This window comes from Panthera leo, chromosome E3 (assembly GCF_018350215.1).
Source record: "Panthera leo isolate Ple1 chromosome E3, P.leo_Ple1_pat1.1, whole genome shotgun sequence".
Lineage (NCBI taxonomy): Eukaryota > Metazoa > Chordata > Mammalia > Carnivora > Felidae > Panthera > Panthera leo.
This window is the reverse complement of record NC_056694.1, coordinates 6638752-6664805: the sequence shown is the minus strand read 5'-3', so window position 1 is coordinate 6664805 and position 26054 is coordinate 6638752. Positions and strand designations below refer to the sequence as shown.

At 39.4% G+C, this 26054-nt stretch overlaps 1 protein-coding gene across 6 annotated transcripts in view; it reads right to left on the bottom strand.

Moving 5' to 3' along the window:
- The window catches only part of LOC122210147 (cytochrome P450 3A12), a 103245-nt gene that overhangs the window by 75713 nt on the left and 1478 nt on the right, over positions 1 to 26054 (bottom strand). Inside the window, exon 1 of one of the 6 annotated variants that reach the window (XM_042922634.1) lies at positions 4714 to 4807. The exons of 2 other annotated variants lie outside the window; for them this stretch is intronic. In XM_042922634.1, the coding sequence (XP_042778568.1) occupies positions 4714 to 4739 (26 nt within the window). In that variant the 5' untranslated portion in view covers positions 4740 to 4807. Of the gene's footprint in view, positions 1 to 4713; positions 4808 to 26054 lie in introns of those variants that run through there. 3 more of the 6 variants (XM_042922635.1, XM_042922638.1, XM_042922639.1) reach the window with 3 other exon arrangements.

The following is a 26054-nucleotide window of genomic DNA, read 5'->3' as shown; positions in this document are numbered from 1 at the left end:
ATTAATGGGTACACAATATATAAAGATGTAATTTACGAAATCAATAACATAAAATGGGGGGAGGGTGTTGCAGAGCTGTAAAGGAGTAGAGTTCTTTTTATGCAATTGAAGTTAAGTTTAAAATAGATTGTTGTAACTTTAGGATATTTTATGTAATCCACAGGGCAACCACAAAGAAAATATCTATAGAATATATGCAATAGCAAGTGAGAAAGGAGTCAAAACATGTCACTATAAAAAGCCAACCAGGGGCACCTGGGTGGCTCAGTTGGTTAAGTATCAAACTTCAGCTCAGGTCATGATCTCACAATTTGTGAGTTCGAGCCCCGCACCAGGCTCTGTGCTGACAGCTCAGATCCTAGAGCCTGCTTCAGATTCTGTGTCTTCCTCTCTCTCTGCCCCTCCCCTGCTCGCTCTCTCTCTCTCTCTCTAAAATAAATAACACTAAAAAATTATTTTTTGAAAAAAGCCAACCAAACACAAAGGGAGGTAATAAGGGAGAAAATGAGAAACAAAAAGGCTATATGACATACAGCAAAAATATCAAAATGATAATAGCAAGTCCTTCCCTATCAGTAATTACTTTAAATATAAACTACCCAATTAAAAGACAGATGGTTAGAAATAGAATCCAACTATATTGTGTCTGTAGGAGATTCATTTTATTTTTTTTTAAGTTTATTTGTTTTTTAAAATAATCTCTACACCCAACATGGGGTTCAAACACATGACCCCAAGATCAAGAGTCACATGCTCTACCAACTTTACTTTAGATCCAATTGCATCCATAGGTTGAAAGTTAAAGGATGGGAAAAGATATTCCATTAAAAATGATAACCAGGGGCGCCTGGGTGGCTCAGGTGGTTGAGCAGCCGACTTCGGCTCAGGTCATGATCTTGCACTCCGTGAGTTCGAGCCCCGCGTCGGGCTCTGTGCTGACAGCTCAGAGCCTGGAGACTGTTTCAGATTCTGTATCTCCCTCTCTCTCTGACCCTCCCCCGTTCATGCTCTGTCTCTCTCTGTCTCAAAAATAAATAAACGTTAAAAAAAAATTAAAAAAAAAAAATGATAACCAGGGGCACCTGGGTGGCTCAGTCAGTTAAGTGTCGACTTCGGCCCAGGTCATGATCTCACGGTTTGTGAGTTCGAGGCCCACGTTGGGCTCTGACAGCTTGGAGCCTGGAGCCCACTTCGGATTCTGTGTCACCCTCTCTCTCTGCCCCTCCCCAGCTCATGCTCCCACTCTGTCTCTGTCAAAAATAAACAAACTTAAGAAAAAAAAAAGATAACCAGAAGAGAATAGGCATGGCTATCCTAATATCAGAAAATAGACTTTAATTCAAAAACTGCAGACTCCCTACAGCTTTCTTAGTGGAGAATCCCATAGTGCTCACTGGCACAGACCCCAGTGACCTGCTTTGCAAGGGACACAGGAAACTTGACACATGGTAACTAACAGCCATTGCAACTGAAGAACTCCCCCTCAACAAAACAGGGAGATGCTGCCACACATCACCCAGCTGCTGTTATACCACCCCAGGACCAGGGTTGCCAGCCTCCTTTAACCTCATTCATGTCCCAGACTCCAGAGTCATGGCTACTCTGCCTGTACCCACACTTCAGACCCGGATTCCATAGCCACTCTGTGTGTGCTCTCACTCAAATCTACAGATCCATAGCTATTCCATATGCACCCATGTCTCAGGCCCCAGAGCCATCACCGCTGTGGGCCAGCCAGCACCCCAGACTCCAGAGCCATTATTGCTCCACACACATCCATGTTCTAGACCCATGCGTCTGTGGCCACTTGGTATGTACTCACATCTCATGCAACAGAGCCATTGCTATTGTGGGCTAGCCAGTGCCCAGGACTCCACAGTCGCTGTTGTTCTGTGAGCACCTGACTCCAGACTCCGGGTCTGTTGCTCCTCTGCAAGTGCCAGCAACTGAGCAACACAGCCATCACCAATGTGGACTATCTAATGTCCCTAAACCTGGAGCCACTGCCTTCATGCACTCCAGTCCCTGTTACATGGTAGCCACATGGTCATCCACACCAATCTCACCACTACTTCAGGGGCACTCACAAGTTGGATACAGTGCCAAGAAGGATCCTCCCAGCCATAATAACCCCTGTAAGAGAAAAAGAGATTAGGAGGATCCAAGTGGTTGAATACCCCAATAATTACTGCAGACATTTACATCCTTGACCACTGAGGGCCTCAGCTAATGGAGCTGCACAAAGACAATGCTGCTGGGCCTTCTATGGGGCTGGAACTGCCACATCCTGCCCAGCAAGCACCCTTGCATCCACCCACAGGTGAAAGTATTCTCCATCAAACCCAGTCTGTAAAATCTGGAAGAGATGACTGCTCCATCAAATGCACAAACATCGATGCAAGGCTATGAGAAACAAACAAACAAAAAGGAACACAATAATTTTCCAGTAACTGACCACAAAGAAATTGATATCTATGAATTGCCAAAGAATTCAAAATAATTCCTTGCATGCTACAAGAGAACACAGGTAGACAACTCAACAAAACCTAGAAAAGAGCACATGAATAAAATGAAAAGTTCAACAAAGACAAATTATTTTAAAGAAAAAAACAAATGGAAATCCTCAAGATAAAGAATACAATGACTAAATGGAAACTGAAAAGGAGAGAGTATCAACAGCAGACATGACCAAGCAGAAGAAAGAATCTGTGAACTCAAAAACAGACCATTTGTAATTATCCAGCCAGAGGAGAAAAAAGGAAAAAGAATGGAAAAGAGTGAGGAAAGCCTATAGAAATTATGAGACACCACTATGCAAAACAACATTCACATTATGGGAGTCCCCGAAGACAAGAGAGTCAAAGGGCAGAAAGCTTATTTAAAGATATAACAGCTGAGGGGCGCCTGGGTGGCTCAGTTGATTAAGTATCTGGCTCTTGATTTCAGCTCAGGTCATGATCTCACTCAAGCTCCACGTCAGGTTCAGCGCTGACAGCACAAAGCCTGCTTGGGAGATTCTCTCTTTCCCTTTCTTTTTGCCCCTCCTCTGCTCACTCTCTCTCTCTCAAAAATAAACTTAAAAAAAAAAACAGTACAACATGGAAGGAAGAAAGGAAGGCAGGAAGGCAGGAAGGCAGGAAGGCAGGAAGGCAGGAAGGCAGGAAGGAAGGAAGGAAGGAAGGAAGGAAGGAAGGGCAAACAGCTGAAAACTTCCCAAATCTAGGGGGAAATAGAGATATCCAGATACATGAAGCTCATAGGTCCCTAATAGATTCAATCCAGGGGACTTCACTGAGACACAATATAATAAAACTGCCAAAAATAAAAGACAAATAATTTTGAAAGCAGCAAGGGAAAAGAAGCTCATCTCATACAAGGGAACCTCCAGAGGGCTATCAGTGGCTTTCTCAGCAGAAATCTTGTAGACCAAAAGAGAGTGGAATAATATATAGTGCTTTTTAATTGTCAACCAAGAATATCTCACCTGGCAAAGCTGTCCTAAGGAAAGAAGAAAATATAAACACTTTCTCAAATAAATAAAAGTTGAGGGAGCTCATCGCCACTAGACCTGCCTTAGAAGAATGCTAAAGAGAGTTCTTTAGCTGAAGATGAAGTGAAAAGATGTTAATTAGTAACAAGAAAACATATGGAGGTTTAAACTCACTGTTAAAGGAAAGTATACAATCAAATTCAGAATACAGTAGTACTGGAATAGTGTGTGAAACTCACTTCACTCTAACATAAAGGTTAAAAGACAAAAGTATTAAAAAGAAGTATAGCTACAATAATTTGTTGATTGATACACAATATAAAAATATGGAAATTGTGATATAAAAACAAAATATGGGGGAAAGAGGAGTAAAAGAGTAGTTTTTGTATGCAATAGAAGTTAAGTTGTTAGCAGCTTAAAATAGACCCTTATAACTATAAGATGTTTTATGTAAGCCTCATGGTAACTACAAAGCAAAAACCTATAGTAGATACACGAAAGAGAAAGAAAAAGAAATTAAAACACACCACTATAGAAAATCATCAAATCACAAAGGAAGGAAGCAGCAAGAGAGGAAGAAAGGAACAAAGGATCTATGAAACACCCAGAAAACAAACAACAAAATGACAGTACTAAGTCTTTACCTATTAATAATTACTTTAAGTATAAGTGGATTATGTTTTCCAATCAAAATACAGATTGAATGGAATAAAAAATAAAACACCGCCCCCCACTCCAAAATAAGGCCCAAAATATGGTGCCTACAAGAGAATGCTTTCAGCTTTAAGGACATTCATAGGCTCAAAGTAAAGGAATGGGAAAAAATATTCCATGCAAATGGAACCAGAAATAGCAAAGGTAGCTATCTTTGCATGAAACAGACTAAGTCAAAAATGGTAATAATAGGGGTGCCTGGATGGATCAATTGGTGAAGCATCTGACTCGATCTCAGCTCAGGTCTTGACCTCAAGGTCGTGAGTTCAGACCCCAGGTTGGGCTCCACACTGGGTGCAGAGCTTATAAATGAATGAATGAATGAATGAATGAATGAAGTAATAATAAACAAAAAAGGTCATTATATAATGAAAAAGGGTCAATTCATCAAGAAGATATATAACTATAATTACACATATACCCAACATCAGAATACCTAAATATATTAAGCAAATACTAACAAATATGAAAGCATAAACAACAAAAATAATAGCAGGGGACTTCAGTACTTCACTTCCAACAATGGATAGGTCATCCAAGCAGAAAATCAATAAGGAAATATTAGACATGAATTAGACTTTAGGCCAAATGACCAAACAGACAGATACAGAACATTCCATTCAACAGCAGCACAATAAACATTCTTTTCAAGTGCACACATAACATTCTCTAGAATAGATCATATGTCAGACCACAAAACAAAACTAAACCAATCTAAGAATACTGAAGTAATATCAAGCATCTTTTACAACCATAATAATATGAAAGTAGAAATCAATAATAGAAGGAAACTTGGAAAATTCACATATATATGGAAATTAAATGACACATTCCTAAACAATCAATGGGTCAAAGAAGTAATAATAAGGGAAATCAAAAAAAGATCTTAGGACAAATATAAATGGAAACACAACATAACAAAACTTATGGGATGCTTCAAAAGCATTAATAAGAGGGAAGTTTATAGCAATTAAGTGTCTACATGAAGGAAGAATATCACAAATAAACAACCTAACTTTATACCTTCAAGGAAGTAGGAAAAAAACAAACTAAGCCCAAAGTGGACCGAATGAAGGAAATAACAAGGTCAAAGCAAAAATAAATGAAATAGAGACTAAAAGGACAAAAGAAAAAATCAACGAAGAGCTTGTTTTTTCAAAAGATAAACACAATTGATAAATCTTTACCAAGGCTAAGAGAAAAGAAAAAAGTCTCAAAAAAATAAAATCATAAATGAAGGAAGAGATATCACAATTGATATCACAGAAATGCAAATGTTCATAAAAGACTACTATGAACATTTATACACCAACAAATTGGGTAACCTAGAAGAAATGAATAAATTCCAGCAAATATACAGTCTACCAAGACTGAATCATAAAGAAATAGAAAATCTGAATAGGCCTATAACTAGTAAGGAGATTGAACCAATAATCAAAAATAACTCAGCAAAGAAAAGTCCAGGACCAGATGGCTTCACTGGTGAACTCTACCAAACATTTAAGAAGAAATTAATGCCAATCCTTCTCAAACTTTCCCAAAAAATGAAGAGTAAAGAACACTTCAAAACTCATTTTACAAGGCTAGTATTACTCCAGCATCAAAGCCAGACACTACAAGAAAAGAAATTATGAACACAGATGCAAAATTCTCAATAAAATACTAGCAAACCAGGGCGCCTGGGTGGCTCAGTTGGTTAAGCATCCAACTCTTGATTTTGGCTCAGGTCATGATTTCACAATCATGAGATCAAGGCCCACATTGGGCTCCACACTGGGCGTGGAGCCTGCTTGGGATTCTCTCTCTCCCTCTCCCTCTGCCCCTCTCCCCTCAAAAAAATACTAGCAAACTAAATTCAAGAGCACACTGAAAGGATGCTATGACATGATCAAGTGGAATTTAATCTCAGGGATACAAAGCTTTAATCCCTGGGATTGCAATCAATGTGATACATAACATTAACAGAATGAAGGGGACAGTAATCACTTGATTATCTAAATGGATGCAGAAAAAGCATTTGACAAAATTCAATATCCTTTCATGATAAAAACTCTCAACAAATTAGATACAGAAAGAATGTACCTCAACAGAGTAAAAGCTATATATGACAAGCACACAGCTAACATTATACTTAACACTAAGGTCTGGAACAAGGTAAGGATGTCCACTTTCACAACTTCTATTCATCTTTATACTAGAAGTCCTAGCCAGAGCAATTAGGCAAGAAAAATAAAAGGCATCCAAATTGGAAAAGAAGAAATAAAACTACCTCTGTTCACAGAAAAAAGATGATATATGTGGACACCCTAAAGATAACAAACACAAAATATTAGAACCAGTAAAACATTTCAGCAAAATTGAAGGATACAAAATCAACATATAAAAATCAGCTATGTTTCTACACATTAACGATAAATATTCCAAAAAGAAAATTAAGAAAACAATTTTATTTACAATAGCATCAAAAAGAACAAAACACGAATAAACCTAACCAAGGAAGCAAAAGATTTATACACTGAAAACCACAAAAAGTTGCTAGAAGAAATTAAAGACACAAATAAATAGAATGACACCACATATTCATGGATTGGAAAACTTATTGTTAAGATATCAATAATACTCGAACCAATCTATAGATTTAATGCAATTTCTATCAAATTCTAAATGGCATTTTTTTCTCAGAAATAGAAAAATCTATCCTAAAACTTACGTGGAATCCCAAGACACCGTGAATAGACAAAACAATCTTGAAAAAGAAGAACAAAATTAAAGGTCTCACACTTCTTGATTTCAAAGCTAGAGTAATCAAAACAGTGTGGTACTGGTATGAAGAAGACATATAGACCAATGGAACAGAATAGAGAACCCTGAAATAAACCCTCATATATACGATCAAATGATTTTTGAGAAGGGTGCCAAGACCAATAAATGGAGAAAAATAGTCTTTTTAACAAATAGTGCTGGGAAAATGGAATATTCACGTACAAAAAACAAAATTGGATCCTCACCTTTACTATACATAAAAATTCACTGAAAATGAATCAGAGGCCTAAATATAAGAGCTAAAATTATAAAACTTTTAGAAGAAAACATAAGGTAAAACCTTCATGACATTGGATTTGGTACTGATATCTTGCAATTGACACCAAAAGCAAATGAAACAAAATAAAAAATAGATAATATAAGTATCAAAATTTAAAACTTTTGTCTATCAAAGGACACAATGAACAGAGTGAAAAGCAACTTATGGAATAGGAGAAAATATCTTTATATCATATAACTGATTATCATATAATTGATAAGGGCTTAATATCCAGAACATATAAAGAACTCCTACAACTACAATAATTTTTAAAGACCTTGTTAAAAAACTGGCAAAGAGGGGGTTCCTCAGTGGCTCAGTCAGTTGAGGGTTTAACTTGATTTCAGCTCAGGTCATGATCCCAGGGTTGTGGGACTAAGGCCCGTGTTGGGCTCTGTACTGGGCATGGAGCCTGCTTAGGATTCTCTCTCTCTCTCCCTCTGTCCCCAACTCTTTAAAATAAAAAAAAGCAAAGGGTGTGAATAGACATTTCTCCAAAGATATACAAATGACCAACAAGCACATGTACAATTTCTCAAAGCATTAATCATTCAGGAAATAGAAGTCAAAACCACAATGAAATACCAATTCATATCCATTAGGATGGCTATTATTAAATATATCTTAATATATAATAATAAAATAAATATATAATATATTTAATACAAATATATATTATATATTGTATATATTTGATGTCTATTATATATGTATTATATATACTCATATATATATATATATGAATACAGTATCCACTCTACCTCTCTCCCACTTGCATAAAATAATGACAAAAGTTTTGGGACACCTGGGTGGTTCAGTCGGTTAAGCATCCAACTTCAGCTCATGTCATAATCTCACCGACCCTGAGTTCAAGCCCCCCATAGGGCTTTGTGCTGACAGCTCAGAGCCTGGAAGCTGCTTCAGATTCTGTGTCTCCCTCTGTCTCTTCCCCTTTCCCATTTGCACTCTGTCTCTCTCTCAAAAATAATAAATAAACATTAAAAACTTAAAAAACAATAAAATAATTACAAAAGTTTTAATTATCCTGGTTAAGAAGGCCTTCAGGAGGGGCACCTGGGTGGCTCAGTTGGTTAAGCATCTGACTTTGGCTCAGGTCATGATCTCACAGTTTGTGAGTTTGAGCCCCATGCCAGGCTCTGTGCTGACAGCTTCAGAGCCTGGAACCTGCTTCAGATTCTGTCTCCCTCTCTCTCTGTCCCTCCCCCACTCATGTTCTGTCTCTCTCTCTCTCTTTCTCAAAAATAAATGAACATTAAAATTTTTTTTAAAAAAGGGGGCCAACAGGGCGGAGAAGGAGGGGGATCCATACTTCGCTTCTTTCAAACAAAGAAATGCAGAAGCCAAAGAACTTTGAACACCAGAACCTGGGAGGAAAAGAGACTGAATCTACCAGGAAGAAAATGGGAAAGCTGGGAAAAAAGGTGGGTGACTGTGAACTGGGGGAGATTAAAAAAAGCCTGTGTGGGCATGGAGGGGAGGGACCCCCTTCTGCGGAGAGACAAAGGGAAGAGAAAGAGCAGCGAGGGAAGTATAGGACCGTATCTGGACAGGAGAAAGACCTCGGACTGAGACTGAGAGGGATACGATCTCTAACTGTGGGGCTTTCCTTGGACTGGGGCCGCCTCCCTGTTCCTGCACCTTGGGAGGAGGAGAATCAAGGCCTGGGTGTGGTGGTAGGTCAGGGGCTCAGTCCGCAGTTGGAGAAAGTGGTTCCCTCCCTGGAGGGCTGTGTGATAGTACAAAGCCTGCCTGTGCCCACCACTCCCGGGCTCAGTAACTGGGCTAAGGGTGTGGTCTGCAGTAGGAAAAGGCTGCTGTGTCCCTGGTGTACTGTGGGAGAAGACAAAGCCTGCCTGCGTGTGCCACCCCGGGGGGCTCACAGTGAGGTAGGAAGCATAGTCTACAGTAGAAGAAAGTGGTCCCCTCCCTGGAGTGTTGTGGGAAAAGACAAAGCCTGCCTGTGTCTGCCTGCGTCTGCGAGGGTGGCGGCTCAGTACACAGTAGAAAGCGGTCCCCCCTGAAGTGCAGCCACATAGCCAAAGCCAGCCGAGACCACATATCTGGCCACACTGAGAGGCACTTCCCCAGTGCCAGAGCGCACAGAGCGGGACTTTGAATCCTAGCCAAGCACAGGGTCAAGGGAGTTGGCAGAGCGAGAAGGACTGCCCTGTCTACGCCCGCAGCACAGTGAGGCCAACTCAAATGGAGTCCACCGGGTCCGGCTCCATGGAGAAGAGACTGGGGGATCACCATTCCCCCCCCCCCCCCCCGACCACCACCACCACCAAGGAGGGGCCTCAGGGATCACTCCCAGGTCCCATAGTGGAGGTGGGCCCAGACTACACAAAACCATGCCCCTTTGCACTGGGTAACTGCATGTCCACCAGAGCAGAGGGGCACAGACCCTGCAGACAACTCATCCTGACAAGCAATGCAGCATTGCTTGGTCAATTCTGGATGGATGGATGGATGGATGGATAGATAGATAGATAGATAGATAGATGATAGATAGATCCCCCCCCTGCCCCCGTTTCTCCTCCTTATCTCTTCCTGCCCCTAGGCTGGTTACTCTGGTTATTGGTTTGTCTAAACAGACATATTTAATCCATTGTCTTGACACATGTTCTACACCTCCTTCTTTACACTCCTTTCTCTCTCTCCAGAATAACCAAGCCATATAGTTTCTCTGTCTGGGTAACTTTATCTTCGTTTCGTTTTCCCCACCTCCTTCTTTATTTTCCTTTCTCTCTCTCTGGTTTAAGACTTTTACTCTCTCTGCCTAGTCAATGTTTATTTTTTCTCCCCTCCCCCCTCCCCGCTCCTATCATTTCTCTCTTTGTATATGCTCTTCCATCAGCACTGACTCCACCCCCCTTCTTTACTCACAGTCGGTTTTTTGGGGGGTGTGGTTTTTAGTCTAGTTTTTTTCTTTTTGTTTACTTGCTTGTTTGTGTTACCTGTTTGTGTGTTTGTGTGTTTTTGTCTCCTGTTTGTCTATCTGTTTTCCTTTACAGGGCTACTCCAAGGAACAAATCAAAGAGCACCTGGTGGAGGGTCCAAAATATCACTATGAGTAGGGTAATAAAATAACCAAAGTCACAACAACAGAGAGCAAGTAACAATCTCCAGAAAAACACCTCCTGAAGGGCCAGGCCCTGGACAGTGTATGGCCCTCCTTTAATACAGAAGTGCTTGCAGGTGAGAGCACACAGCAAGCTTTTAAAATGCATAAGGGACAGAAAACTAACCAAAATGATGAAACGGAAGAATTCTCATCAAAAGAAATTCCAGGAAGTAGAGACAGCTAAAGAATTGATCAAAACTGATTTAAGCAATATAATTGAACAAGAATTTAGAATGCCAGTCATAAAATGAATTGCTGGGATTGAAAAAAGCATAGAGGACAAGCAGAGAATCTATTGCTACAGAGATCAAGGGACTAAAAAATAGTCATGATGAATTAAAAAATGCTATAAGTGAGGTGCAAAATAAAATGGAGGTGGCCACAGTACAGATTGAAGAGGCAGAGGGGAGAATAGGTGAATCAGAAGATAAAATTATGGAAAAAGAGGAAGCTGAGAAAAAGAGAGATAAAAAAAAAAATCCAGGAGTACAAGGAGAGAATTAGAGAACTAAGTGATGCGACCAAACAGAACAATATCAGTATCATAGGAATTCCAGAAGAAGAAGAGAGAGAGAAAGGAGCTGAAGGTGTACTTGAATAAATCATAGCTGAGAACTTCTCTGATCTGGGGAAGGAAACGGGCATTGAAATCCAAGAGGCACAGAGAACTAACTCCCTTCAAACGTAACTTGAATTGATCTTCTGCATGACATATCATATTGAAACTGGCAAAATACAAGGATAAAGAGAGAATTCCAAAAGCAGCTAGGGATGAACGGGCCTTAACATACAAAGGTAGACACATAAGGGTAGGAGCAGACCTATCTACTGAAACTTGGCAGGCCAGAAAGGAATGGCAGAAAATCTTCAATGTGATGGACAAGGAAAATATGCAGCCAAGAATCCTTTACCCAGAAAGTCTGTCATTCAGAATAGAAGGAAAGATAAAAGTTTTCCCAAACAAACAAAACCTGAATGAATTCATCACCACTAAACCAGCCCTATAAGAGATCCTAAGGGGGACTCTGTAAGTGAAATGTTACAAGGATCACAAAGTACCAGAGACAATAATACACAAGCATGAAACCTACAGATACCACAATGACTCTAAACCCATATCTTTCAATAATAACACTGAATGTAAAAAGACTAAATGCTCCAAACAAAAGACATAGAATGTCAGAATGGATTAAAAAAACAAGACCCATCAAATCAAAACCACAATGAGATACCACCTTACACCTGTCAGAATGGCTAACATTAACAACTCAGGCAACAACAGATATTGATGAGGATGCAGAGAAAGAGGATCTCTTTTGCATTGTTGGTGGGAATGCAAGCTGGTGCAGCCACTCTGGAAAACAGTATGGAGGTTCCTCAAAAAACTAAAAATAGAACTACCCTACGACCCAGCAATTGCACTTCTAGGCATTAATCCACAGGATACAGGTGTGTTGTTTTGAAGGGACACGTGCACCCCCATGTTTATAGCAGCACTATCAACAATAGCCAAAGTATGGAAAGAGCCCAAATGTCCATTGATGGATGAATGGATAAAGAAAATGTGGTATATCTATACAATGGAGTATTACCCAGCAATCAAAAAGAATGAAATCTTGCCATTTGCAACTACGTGGATGGAAATGGAGGGTATTATGCTAAGTGAAATCAGTCAGTCACAGAAAGACAAAAATCATATGACTTCACTCATATGAGGACTTTAACAGACAAAACAGATGAACCTAAGGGAAGGAAAACAAAAATAATATAAAAACAGGGAGGGGGACAAAACAGAAGAGATGCACAAATATGGAGAACAAACTGAGGGTTACTGGAGGGGTTGTGGGTGGGGGGATGGGCTAAATGGGTAAGGGCATCAAGGAATCTACTCCTGAAATCACTGTAGTACTATATGCTAACTAATTTCGATGTAAATTTTGAAAAAATAAAAAATAAAATTAAAAAAAATTAAATTAAATTAAATTAAATTGAATTAAATTAAATTAAATTTTAAAAAACAATACCCATCTATTTTCTGTCTACAAGAGACTCATTTTAGACCTGAGGACACCTTCAGATTGAAAGTGAGGGGATGGAGAACTATCATGCTACTGGAAGTCAAAAGAAAGCTGGAGTAGCCATACTTGTATCAGACAAACTAGACTTTAAAGGCTGTAACAAGAGATGAAGAAGGGCATTATATAATAATAACAGGGTCTATCCATCAGGAAGAGCTAACAATTATAAATGTCTATGCACTGAATACAGGAGCCCCCAAATATATAAAACAATTAATCACAAACATAAGCAACCTTATTGATAAGAATGTGGTAATTGCAGGGGACTTTAATGTTCCATTTAAAACAATGGATAGATCATCTAGACACACGATCAATAAAGAAACAAGGGCCCTGAATGACACATTGGATCAGATGGACTTGACAGATATATTTAGAACTCTGCAACCCAAAGCAACAAAATATACTTTCTTCTTGAGTGCACATGGAACATTCTCCAAGATAGATCACGTACTGGGTAACAAAACAGCCCCTTCATAAGTATAAAAGAATTGAGATCATACCATGCACACTTTCAGACCACAATGCTATGAAACTTGAAATCAACCACAGGAAAAAGTCTAGAAGACCTCCAAAAGCAAGGAAGTTGAAGAGCATCCTACTAAAGAATGAATAGGTCAACCAGACAATTAGAGAAGAAATTTAAAAATACATGAAAACAAATGAAAATTAAAATACAACAATCCAAATGCTTTGGGATGCAGTGAAGGCAGTCCTGAGAGGGAAATACATTGCAATCCAGGCCTATCTCAAGAAACAAGAAAAATCCCAAATACAAAATCTAACAGCACACCTAAAGGAACTAGAAGCAGAACAGCAAAGACACCCCAAACCCAGCAGAAGAAGAGAAACAATAAAGATCAGAGCAGAAATAAACAATATAGAATCAAAAAAAGTGTAAAGCAGATCAATGAAACCAAGAGTTGGTTTTCTAAAAAAATAAACAAAATTGATAAACTCTAGCCAGGCTTCTCAAAAAGAAAAGAGAGAGGACCCAAATATATAAAATCATGAATGAAAATGGAATTATTACAACCAATCCCTCAGAAATACAAGCAATTATGAAGGAATACTATGAAAAATTATATGCCAACAAACTGCACAACCTGGAAGAAATGGATAAATTCCTAAGCACCCACACACTTCCAAAACTCAAACAAGAAGAAATAGAAAATTTGAACAGACATAACTAGTGAAGAAATTGAATCAGTTATCAAAAATCTCCCAACAAATAAGAGTCCAGGACCAGGTGACTTCCCTGGGGAATTCTACCAGACATTTAAAGTAGAGGTAATACCTATCCTTCTCAAGCTATTCCAAAAACTAGAAAGGGAAGGAAAACTTCCAGACTCATTCTATGAAGCCAGCATTACTTTGATTCCCAAACCAGACAGAGGCCCAGTAAAAAGAAGAGAACTATAGGCCAATATCCCTGATAAATACGGATGCAAAAATTATCAACAAGATACTAGCAAATCGAATTAGACAGCATATAAAAAGAATTATTCACCATGATCAAGTGGGATTCATTCCTGGGCTGCTGGGCTGGTTCAATATTTGCAAATCAATCAATGTGATACCTCACATTAATAAAAGAAAAGATAATAACCATATGATCCTATTAATAGATGCAGAAAAAGCATTTGACAAAATACAGCATCTTTTCTTAATAAAAGCCCTTGAGAATTCGGGATAGAAGGAACATAATTAAACATCATAAAAGCCATTTATGAAAAGCCCACAGCTGATATCATCCTCAATGGGGAAAAACTTAGAGCTTTCCCCCTGAGATCAGGAACACGACAGGCATGTCCACTCTCATTACTGTCGTTTAACATAGCATTGGAAGTTCTAGCATCAGCAATCAGACAACAAAAGGAAATGAAAGGCATCAAAATTGGCAAAGATGAAGTCAAGCTTTCACTTTTTATACATGACATGACACTCTACATGGAAAACCCAATAGGTTCCACCAAAAGTCTGCTAGAACTGATATATGAATTCAGCAAAGTCACAGGATACAAAATCAATTTACAGAAATCAGCTGCATTTTTATACACCAATAATGAAGCAACAGAAAGAGAAATAAAGAAACTTATCCCATTCACAATTGCACCAAGAATCATAAAATACCTAGGAATAAACCTAGATTTATGTAAAAGATGTAAAAGATCTGTATGCTGAAAACTATAGAAAGCTTATGAAGGAAATTGAAGAAGGCACAAAGAAATGAGAAAATATTCCATGCTCATGGATTGGAAGAATAAATATTGTTAAAATGTCAATACCGGGGCGCCTGGGTGGCTCAGTTGGTTAAGTATCTGACTCCTGGTTTCAGCTCAGGTCATGATCTCATGGTCATGAGTTCAAGCCCCACGTCAGGCTCTACACTGACAGGGTGGAGCCTGCTTGGGTTCTCACTCCCTCTCTCTCTGACTCTCCTCTGCTCTCTCTCTCTCAAAATACATTTTAAAAACATTAAAATAAATAAAATGTCAATACTACCCAAGCAATCTACACATTCAATGCAATCCCAATCAAAATTGCACCAGCATTCTTCTCGAAGCAAGAACGAGCAATCCTAAAATTTGTATGGAACCACAAAAGACCCCAAATAGCCAAAGTAATGTCGAAAAAGAAAACCAAAGCAGGAGGCATCATAATCCCAGACTTTAGCCTCTACTACAAACCTGTAATCATCAAGACAGTATGGTATTGGTACAAAAACAGACACATAGACTAATGGAACAGAATACAGAAGACAGAATTGGACCCACAAATGTATGGCCAACTAATCTTTGACAAAGCAGGAAAGAATATCCACTGGAAAAAAAGGCAGTCTCTTTAACAGATGGTGCTGGGAGAACTGGACAGCAACATGCAGAAGAATGAAACTAGGCCACTTTCTTACACCATACACAAAAATAAACTCAAGATGGATGAAAGACCTAAATGTGAGACAGGAAACCATCAAAACCCTAGAGGAGAAAAAAGGAAACAACCTCTCTGACCTCAGCTGCAGCAATTTCTTGCTTGACACATCTCCAAAGGCAAGGGAATTAAAAGCAAAAATGAACTATTGGGACCACATCAAGATAAAAAGCTTCTGCACCGCAAAGGAAACAATCAACAAAACTAAAAGGCAACCGATGGAATGGGAACAGATATTTGCAAATGACATATAGGACAAAGGGCTAGTATCCAAAATATATAAAGAACTCACCAAACTCCACACCTGAAAAACAAATAATCCAGTGAAGAAATGGGCAGAAAACATGAATAGACACTTTTCTAAAGAAGACATCCACATGGCCAACAGGCACATGAAAAGATGCTCAACATCACTCCTCATTAGGGAAATACAAATCAAAACCACACTGAAATACCACGTCATGCCAGTCAGAGTGGCTAAAGTGAACGAATAAGGAAACTATAGATGCTGGCGAGGAAGTGGAGAAACGGGAACCCTCTTGCACTGCTGGTGGAAATGCAAACTGGTTCAGCCACTCTGGAAGACAGTGTGGAGGTTCCTCAAAAAATTAAAAATAGATCTACCCTATGACCCAGCAATAGCACTGTGAGGAATTTACCCAAGGGATACAGGAGTGCTAATGCACAGGGGCACAGGTACTCCAATGTTTATAGCAGCACTTTCAACAACAGCCAAATTATGGAAAGAGCCTAAATGTCCATCAACTGATGAATGGATAAAGAAGATGTGGTTTATATATACAATGGAATACTACTTGGCAACGAGAAAGAATGAAATCTGGCCATTTGTAGCAACGTGGATGGAACTGGAGAGTGTTATGCTAAGTGAAATAAGTCAGTCAGAGAAAGACAGATATCATATGTTTTCACTCATATGTGGATCTTGAGAAACTTAACAGAAGTCCATGGCGGAGGGGAAGAGGGAAAAAAAGTTACAGACAGGGAAGGAGGCAAACCATAAAAGAATCTTAAATACTGAGAACAAACTGAGGGTTGATAGAGGGTGGGGGAAAGGGGAAAGTGGGTGATGGGCATTGAGGAGGGCACCTGTTGTGATGAGCACTGGGTGTTGTATAGAAACCAATTTGACAATAAATTATATTTAATAAAAAAAATAAAGGAATAAACGTATAAACAATCATGTGTATCTGACTGTTAATAAAAAATATGCAATTTCCCTAAAAAATTAAAAAATAAATAAGGAAAGGTCCTTAGGAGACAGAAGCAATTCTACCTTAGAATAAACTATCTTCCCTGAGGAGGTGTTTATACATTCATGTTCTACACCTCTGGGATAGAAATTAAAAATAAAATTATTCATGCACAGAGGGAAGAAACAAACAAAAACCAAAAATCATAATTAGGGAGAAATCTCAGGAATATGGTATCACATCTCTCCTTAGACCTACCACCACTAAATTCATGCCATTTAAACTTGTGCTGATGCCTGAGTTTCCTCTGACAAGTTTTAGTCTCTTGACCATAAGTTCATGTGTAAAAGTATCCAAGTTACAGCACCCCCCCCATACTCACATATACTTGCTAACACTGTTATCTGTGATTCCCTCAATGTTGCACACGTATTTTATGTTTACTGATGTTTCCTCTGCAGATTCATCAATTTGTTCCTAATAAACTTTAATAAGTGGGGGTGGGACAGAAAATAAGTGTTGATGAGAATATGAAGAAAACGGAAACTTTGTACACTGTTGGGAATGTAAAATGGTGCATCTGCTATGGAAAAACAGTATGGAGATTCCTCAAAAAATTAAGAATCAAACTACTGCATGATCCAGAAATTCTATTTCTGGGTATATACCCAAAAGAACTGAAAGCAGTATCTCAAGGAGATATTTGTACACCCATGTTCATGGCAGTACTGTTCACAATCGCCAAAACACAGAAGCAAACCAAGTGTCCATCAACAGATAAAGAAAGACAATGGGCTATATGTATACAATGGAACATTATTCCACCTTAAAAAGGAAGAAAATCCTGATACATGCTGCAACATTGATGGACCTTAAGGAGATTATACTAAGTAAAATAAGCCAGTCACAAAAGGATCAATTCTATATGATTCTACTTATATGAGGTACCTAGAGTAGGCAAATTCACAGAGACAGAAAGTACTGTGGCGGTTGCCAGGGGGCTGAGAAAGGGAAGAATGGGGAATTATTTAATGGGTACAGGGTTTCAGCTTGAGAAGATGAAAAGAATTCTGGAGATTAGTTACACACAATATGAATGTACTTAACACTACTGAAATGCACATGAAAAAAATGGTTAAGATGGGGGCACCCAGCTGGCTCAGCCAGTAGAGTATGTGATACTTTTTTTTTTTTTGAGAGAAAGAGAGAAAGCGCACACACACATGTGAGTGGGGGAGGGGCAGAGGGAGAGGGCCAAAGAGAATCCCAAGCAGAGAATCTCCACACTCAGCACAGAGCCTGGTATGAGGCTTGATCTTATAACCCTGGGATCATGACCTCAGCCAAAATCCAGAGTCAGATGCTCAACCAACTGAACCACCCAGGTGCCCATAAAGGATGCGACCCTTGATCTCAGGGTTGTAAGTTCGAGCCCCAGTTTGGGTGTATAGATTATTTTTAAAAAACAAAGTATTTTAATGTTTATTTATTTTTGAGAGAAAGAGAAGGACAGAGCATGAGCAGGGGTGGGGCAGAGAGGGAGACACAGAATAAAAATAGTCTTTTTAAAAAATGGTTAAGATGGTAAATTTGATGTTATGTGCATTTCATCATAATTTTTTAAGTGACTATCAACATGAACATTAAGTTCTGATCTTATTGAATAAACAAGAAAAATTCCCTGGACTCATGATAAAAAGTAAGAAAAATGTTAAGACTTTTCCTGTAGACAAAAGTAACAAATTAAACCACTGGAAGTAATAATTTTCCAGTATAAAAACCCTAAGGAGATGCTGTGTCTGGAGTCCAGGAGAACTGGGCCCAGCCAAACCCAAGGTAATTATTGAACATTTGTTTTTTAACAATGCCCACTGAGTATTGCTCCCAAAGAGGCCAAGAGCAGCCCTGCAAATAATCCAGGTATGAGCCCCATACATCTCTCCTTGGCCCAAGAATCAGGGAATAAGCCCTGCTCTCAGCCTCCTTGCTCAACTCACTTTCCACCCACACGCTTGTTCCTCATCTTACTTCTAATGGGGCCCAGGCTTGGGTCTCCAGCTCTAGGCTGCTGTGGGCCATCTGTCCCTCTTTAGTGAGAAGTAACTCAGGAGGAGGTGGCATCCTTGGGTGGGCTTAGCAGAAATCAGACCAACTGAACAGGTCAGTGACAATGGGAGAAGACACTCCTCTCTCAATGCCCCAAAATATGTAAGCCTAAAGACTACTACTCCTCCACTTCTCAAAGACAAGTAGAATCAGAGACCTGTAGGAACCTTGGAAACCACGCAAGGATCCAAGCCCATAACTTTACAGACAACAAAGTAGAGTACAGACTTCCTAAAATCAAATAGAATTAGATTCCTGGACAACCGATCTCAACCCCACTCTCGTTCCCAACTATCCAACCCCTTCTAATGTTTATCCTTGGCAGAGACATCTGAAAATGTTTGCTGGCACCAAGACAATCTCAGAAGCAGAGCAAGTGACTGCCTACAATGGCCTAATTCTCACATCATCTTTAATGTAAGCAATTTAGCAGGGAAAAAACTAACAGAAATTAAGCCTCAAACTATTCCCATCACCCTCCAAATTAATATCTTATTTTTGTTGGCAGATGTACATAAATGTTGTCTGTATGTATATGCTATCTTATGTTCTGCTTTTAAGGTCTATGTCAAAAACAAATATCCAGCAATCGACACATTTTTTTCACTTTTAATACCTGTCTGATATTTTCTTGCATTGACATCACAGTTGCAAAGCTATAGACTTTGGGTTAAAAATTAAAAACTAATGTTTAAGCACTTGGTACAGTGTCTGCTATAGAGTATATATTTATTTATTATTAATAACATATCTATATACTTACTTAGAAGCATGATCAACCGAGTTAATTAAAACCTTTCAATTAGAATAGATTTCTATTTCGTATGTTTCTCTTTTTTTTAGAGTGGCTCAAAAAAATTATTTATTTTTATTTTTTTAACATAATTTATTGTCAAATTGGCTAACATACAGTGTTTACAGTGTGCTCTTGGTTTTGGGGGTAGATTCCCGTGATTCATCGCTTACATACAACACCCAGTGCTCATCCCAACAAGTGCCCTCCTCAATGCTCATCACCGAATTTCCCCTCTCCCCAACTTGCCCCATCAACCCTCAGTTTGTTCTCTATTTAATAGTCTCCTATGGTTTGCCTCTCTCCCTCTCTGTAACTATCTTTTCCCTTTCCCTTCCCCCATGGTCTTCTGTTAAGTTTCTCAAGTTCCACATATGAGTGAAAACAAATGATATCTGTCTTTCTCTGACTGACTTATTTCACTTAGCTTAATACTCTCCAGTTCCATCCACATTGCTGCAAATGGTGTGATTTCATTTTTTCTCATTGCCAAGTAGTACTCCATTGTATATATAAACCACATCTTCCTTATCCATTCATCAGTTGGACATTTACGCTCTTTCCATAATTTGGCTATTGTTGAAAGCTCTGCTATAAACATTGGGGTATATGTGCCCCTATGAATCAACACTCCTGTCTCTTTTGGATAAATTCCTAGTAGTGTTATTGCTAGGTCATAGGGTAGTTCTATTTTAAAATTTTGGGGGAACCTCCATACTGTTTTCCAGAGCAGCTGCACCAGTTTGTATTTCCGCCAACAGTGCAAGAGGGTTCTCGTTTCTCCACATCTGTGCCAGCATCTGTTGTTTCCTTAGTTGTTAATTTTAGCCACTCTGACGGTGTGAGATAGTATCTCAGTGTGGTTTTGATTTGTATTTCCCTGATGTTGATGACATTGAGCATCTTTTCATGTGCCTGTTGGCCATCTGGATGTCTTCTCTGGAAAAGTGTCTATTCATGTCTTCTGCCCACTTCTTCACTGTTTTTTTTTTTTTTTTCAGGTGTTGAGTTTGGTAAGTTCTTTATAGATTTTGGATACTAACCCTGGATATGTCATTTGCAAATATCTTCTCCCATTCAGTCAGTTGCCTTTTAGTTTTGTTGATTGTTTCCTTTGCGGTGCAGAAGCTTTTTATCTTGATGTGGTCCCAATAGTTCATTTTTGCTTTTAATTCCCTTGCCTTTGGAGATGTGTCAAGCAAGAAATTGCTGCAGCTGAGGTCAGAGAGGTTGTTTCCTTTTTTCTCCTCTAGGGTTTTGATGGTTTCCTGTCTCACATTTAGGTCTTTCATCCATCTTGAGTTTATTTTTGTGTATGGTGTAAGAAAGTGGCCTAGTTTCATTCTTCTGCGTGTTGCTGTCCAGTTCTCCCAGCACCGTCTGTTAAAGAGACTGTCTTTTTTCCATTGGATACTCTTTCCTGCTTTGTCAAAGATTAGTTGGCCATACATTTGTGGGTCCAATTCTGTCTTCTGTATTCTGTTCCATTAGTCTATGTGTCTGTTTTTGTACCAATACCATACCGTCTTGATGATTACAGGTTTGCAGTAGAGGATAAAGTCTGGGACTGTGATGCCTCCTGCTTTGGTTTTCTTTTTCGACATTACTTTGGCTATTTGGGGTCTTTTGTGGTTCCATACAAATTTTAGGATTGCTTGTTCTAGCTTCGAGAAGAATGCCAGTATAATTTTGATTGGGATTGCACTGAATGTGTAGATTGCTTTGCACAGTACTGACATTTTAACAATATTTATTCTTCCAATCCATGAGCATGGAATATTTTTCCATTTCTTTGTGTCTTCTTAAATTTCCTTCTATATGTTCCTTTACTTTATCCATTATAATTTTCTTTGAACAAATATTTCATTTCCCAAATTGATTAAAATCCAAATATTCAAATTCATCATTGGTGGGAATGAAATCACCTTTTCATCTTTTTTTTTTGGTGTTTATTTATTGTTGCTATGTCAGTAAGCAATTTACCAATTTTTGTGTGACATTATACTCTGCAACTTTGTTCAGCTAACTTTATTTTCATCACTGACTTCATTTCTTTTAATAGCTTAGCTATTAGATATTTTGGGAAAAAAAAGTATGTGTTTTTTTTTTCTTTTCTGATAGCCATTGCCAGCATTTTCAGCTAAATATTAAATAAGGAATGAAAACAGAGAACATCCACATTTTGTTCTTTTGAAGGAAAAGTGTAAGTCTTCAATGAACATAATGTTGACTCATTTTTATTCTATTTTAATGTTTATTTACTTTAGAGACAGACAGACAGACAGACAGACAGAGTGTGAGTGGAGAAGAGGCAGAGAGAGGGAGACACAGAATCTGAAGCAGGTTCCAGGCTCTGAGCTGTCAACACAGAGCCCGATGCGGGGCTTGAACTCATGAACTGTGAGATCATGACCTGAGCTGAAGTCAGACGCTTAAGCAACTGAGCCACCCAGGAGACCCAGCTCTTGTTTTTAAATACACCATTTGTCAGGGTGCCTGAGTGGCTCAACTGGCTAAGCATCTGATTCTTGGTTTCAGCTCAGGCATGATCTCACAGTCAAGGGATAAGAGCCACCATGTCAGGCACTGCACTGAGCATGGAGCCTGCTTAAGATATTCTCTCTCTCTCTCTCTCTCTCTCTCTCTCTCTCTCTCTCTCTCTCTCCTCCCCTTCCCTCCCTCCCTCTTCCCCTTTCCCCCATTCTCTCTCTCTCTCTCAAAAATAAAAAAAAAGAAAAAGAAAGCACATTTTCTTCATCGGAGTCAGAAGCTCCTAGAAACTATTTAATAACTTTGTATTCCTTTCTCTGTTCTTGTTATATGCATGCTAATTCTTTTTGCATCTTTGGGGCTACTGTATATATGTAGGTAGCCATCTACTTTATTTGATAAGATATGTTAGCCTCTAATTGAAAATAATAGTCCACTTAAATATGAACCTTTTTTTTTCTTTTTTTTTTAATGTATATTTACTTATTTTTTTGACAGGGAAAGGGTACAAGCGGGGGAGAGGTAGAGAGAAAGTGAGAGAGAGAATCCCAAGCAGGCTCCATGCTATCAGCATGGAGCCCAATGTGGGGCATAATCAACTGAGTCACCCAGGAGCACCTAAATGTAAATCTTTTGCACTAGCAATTAACATGGCTTCATTCTAATTTTCATTCTCATTTGTTTGTCAAAATTGACATTATCAATTCTTTTTTTTATCAATTCTTTTTCAAAGAATCAATTAAAAGACTTCTGCTTAAATTCTTTTTCTGCATCATTTGTTTTTAGTTTTATTATCTGTATTTTAACTTGTTTCCCCTTCTAAATTATTTAAGCAAAGTTCACTATGGTTCAATCACTGGATAAAATTAAACATGAGGACTCCAAAGTCAAAGACAAGCACTTTCTCCACCCCTTGGGCTCTCACAAAACAGGTCTGGTATTGAAGCCAACACAAACCCCAGAGCTGCTGTGGTCACCAGAGAGAGATTCAGGCCATTCTGTGTGCTGGCTGCCCAAGGACCAGACCTCAATGAATAGATGTATGAGTCTAGGTATGTATGGATGAGTGACCTAAGTGAATAGATGTATGAGTCTAGGTATGCAGGGCAGTGTGTCCTGCAGTGTGGAGCCTGTATCTACAGGGGTCTGAGGGTTTGGCATTCAGTGGCTTACAAAGATGGAGACAAATAGTATCAAATCACATGGTGAGAAATTGATTCCTTTTTGAGTTCTCCCTCAACCCTTCAGACTACCTCTCTGAGAAATACTCAAGTGCCATTTCTTTAACTCCTCCCTAGGACTTTACATTCTCCTTTTTTAACCAAGAAAAGGTAGGTTTAAGACTCAGAACTCTCTACAGGTAATAGCATCTAGCTAAAATTCAGCAAGTGATATTGTTTTCTTCTGTATCATGGAGTGCAAATTTTCATTTTTAATAAATGAATTCCACTTAACAAAATTAGTGAGTTAAATAACAGTATTAAGGAAACAATACAGGTGATAAGTTAATATGAGTGACGTCTGAGAGACAGGAGGTTGATATCAGGTGAATGAGGACTATATTTAAGGTCTCACCCAATCTCAAGGACATATGGTCACAAAGGGGAACATTAAGAACAGTTATCCCTTCATTCAACAACTGCATAAAAACAACTGAGTGTCTCCTTTAGTCCAGGCATGGTTCTAGAAACTGGGGATACAATAATACATAAAAATAAAGTTCCTGCCCTCATTGGCTTATATACTAGAGAAACAGAATGATAGATGGATGATAGATAGATAGATTGATATAGATAGATAGACAGACACACAATAAATGATGCTGAGAATAAAAACAAAGCAAAACAAGGGGGAAGACAGAAAGGGGCACTATTTTAGATAGGTGGTTGCGGGAACCCTGAGCAGAGATCACATTTGAGCAGAAATTGGAATGAAGTAAAGGACTGAGGGAAGAGAATTCCAGGCAGTTGTATAACAAGTACAAGGGCCCTGAGGTAGGGACATGTTTGACATGTTCAGGTTGGGTGAGAAGGCCCTGGTGGCCAGCCTATGGAAAGTGAGGGGGCAACAGAAGGAGGTGAGATCAGGGGAAGGGCAAAGGTCTGGGTCATGCATAGCCCTGAGGATTTGGCAACGACTGTGGGTTTTGTCCCAAGTGAGATGGGGAGCCATTGGAGGATTTTGAACAGAGAAATAACAATCTGACTCATATTTATTAATTTTCCCTCTGGTGGCCTTGTAGAAACAATGTCGAGGGTAGGGTAAGGATAGAAACAGAACCCAGCTAAGAAACTATTTTAATAATCTGGATGGAAATAATGATTGTTTGGGCTAGGAAAGTAGCAGGGAACAGAGAGAAAAAGTACCATTCTGGATATATTTCAAAGTTAGAGATGACAGAATTTGCCAACACACTGGATAAGGAGAGTAAAACAAAAGAGGAGTGAGAGGTGGTGCTGAGGTTTTGGCTTGAGCAATTAAAATAGTAAGATGAGGATGAACGAGGTGGCAGCGGGCTGGAAGAAGGGAAGATCAGCGGCACGGTTCTGGACAATCTGAGATGCCTATTGGACACCTAAATGGACATGAGGAGTAGGCAGTTAGACATACCTAGGTTTGAAGTTCAAGGGGGAAAATCCCAAACTGGAAATAGAAATTTGGATGGCATTTGAAGCTTTGGGACTACTGAGACCACTTCAGGCATGAGTGTACAGAGAAGAGATGGGGCTTGAGAGTCAATGGCACATCCCAATTGGTGCAGGTCAGAAGGATGAGAAGGACAGTAAGTAAGAAACCAGTGAGGCAGGAGAGGTGCCACAACAAAACTGTGCTTTGAAACCCAGTGGAGAGCATATTTCCAGACGGTGGGAGTGACCAACCATGCCAACTATGGCTTTTTCGTTTAGTAAGATGGAGCCTGAGAACCAACCTTAGATGTGGCAATGGTGGCCTTGACCAAGGATATTTTGTGGATTGTGGGGAAGCCTGAGAAGGGGGCTTCATGAGTGAATGGGAAGAAGGGAATGGGGAATGTATCCTGGCCACAGTTTGAGGACTTTTGTGGAAAGGGGGAGTAGAAAGGTAACCTGATAGCCCCAAGGATGGAGGGAATGTGGGTCAAGAGTGGATTTTTAAAACTGGGTGATGTCTGCATGCTGACAGGAATGATTCAGAAGCTAGGAGAAAAACCCTTTTCATTTTAAGTTAGACTCTCTTAACTTCAGTTTTCTTCAAATAGGAGCACTTGGGAAGAGTACCTTCCTAACAAGTGGGAAATTGTAACAAGAATTTTTTTTTTCTCCCACATCTCTGGGGAAGTGGAGGCTTGGAAGGAAAATAGGATGGTGCCACTTTGGTTTGAAAGGAGTATTAGACAAGGAAGGGATAGAGCTTTTGCCACTACACACACTGATGGTCCCAGTCTCAGAGGAGATTTCTCCCAGTACACCCAGTACAGATGATTCTCCCCACCATGCCCCTGCCCCACCAAGCTGCTCAACATATCTCTTCTTCTGCCCTAGTGCTGGCCATTCCAGGAGGCCCTGACCCAAATGCCCCAAGTCTAAGTTCACCTGGTAGTGCTTTTTTGGTCTTTTGGAGAAAATCAAAGCAGTGAAATTGAAGGAGGACATTTAGCTTCCACACTAAGGAACAGCTCTCTCAACACAGGCCAAGAACTCAACTGAGATCTGCAGCAGACCAAAATCTCCATCCCTCCTTTACCCTCCTCAGCTGCACTGGTAAGTTCCTTTGCTCCTAGCAGGCTCTGCCTCAGCAAAGTGGAGGCATGGATGAAGGCAACCTCCCAAGACAGCTTCCCCTTGTCACTCTCTACCCAGTTCCCCCAGTGGACCACAACACTACCCCCAAGCTTTTCCAGACTGATTTCCCTCATCAGCTCTTCCCCCATCCCCAGTCAAGACACCGACTCAAGTATCCTCTCTCCCTTTTTGTGATTTACGTTCTCATAGGACCGCAAATCCCAACTATGTCTTGTGAAGCAGTGGGAAATAA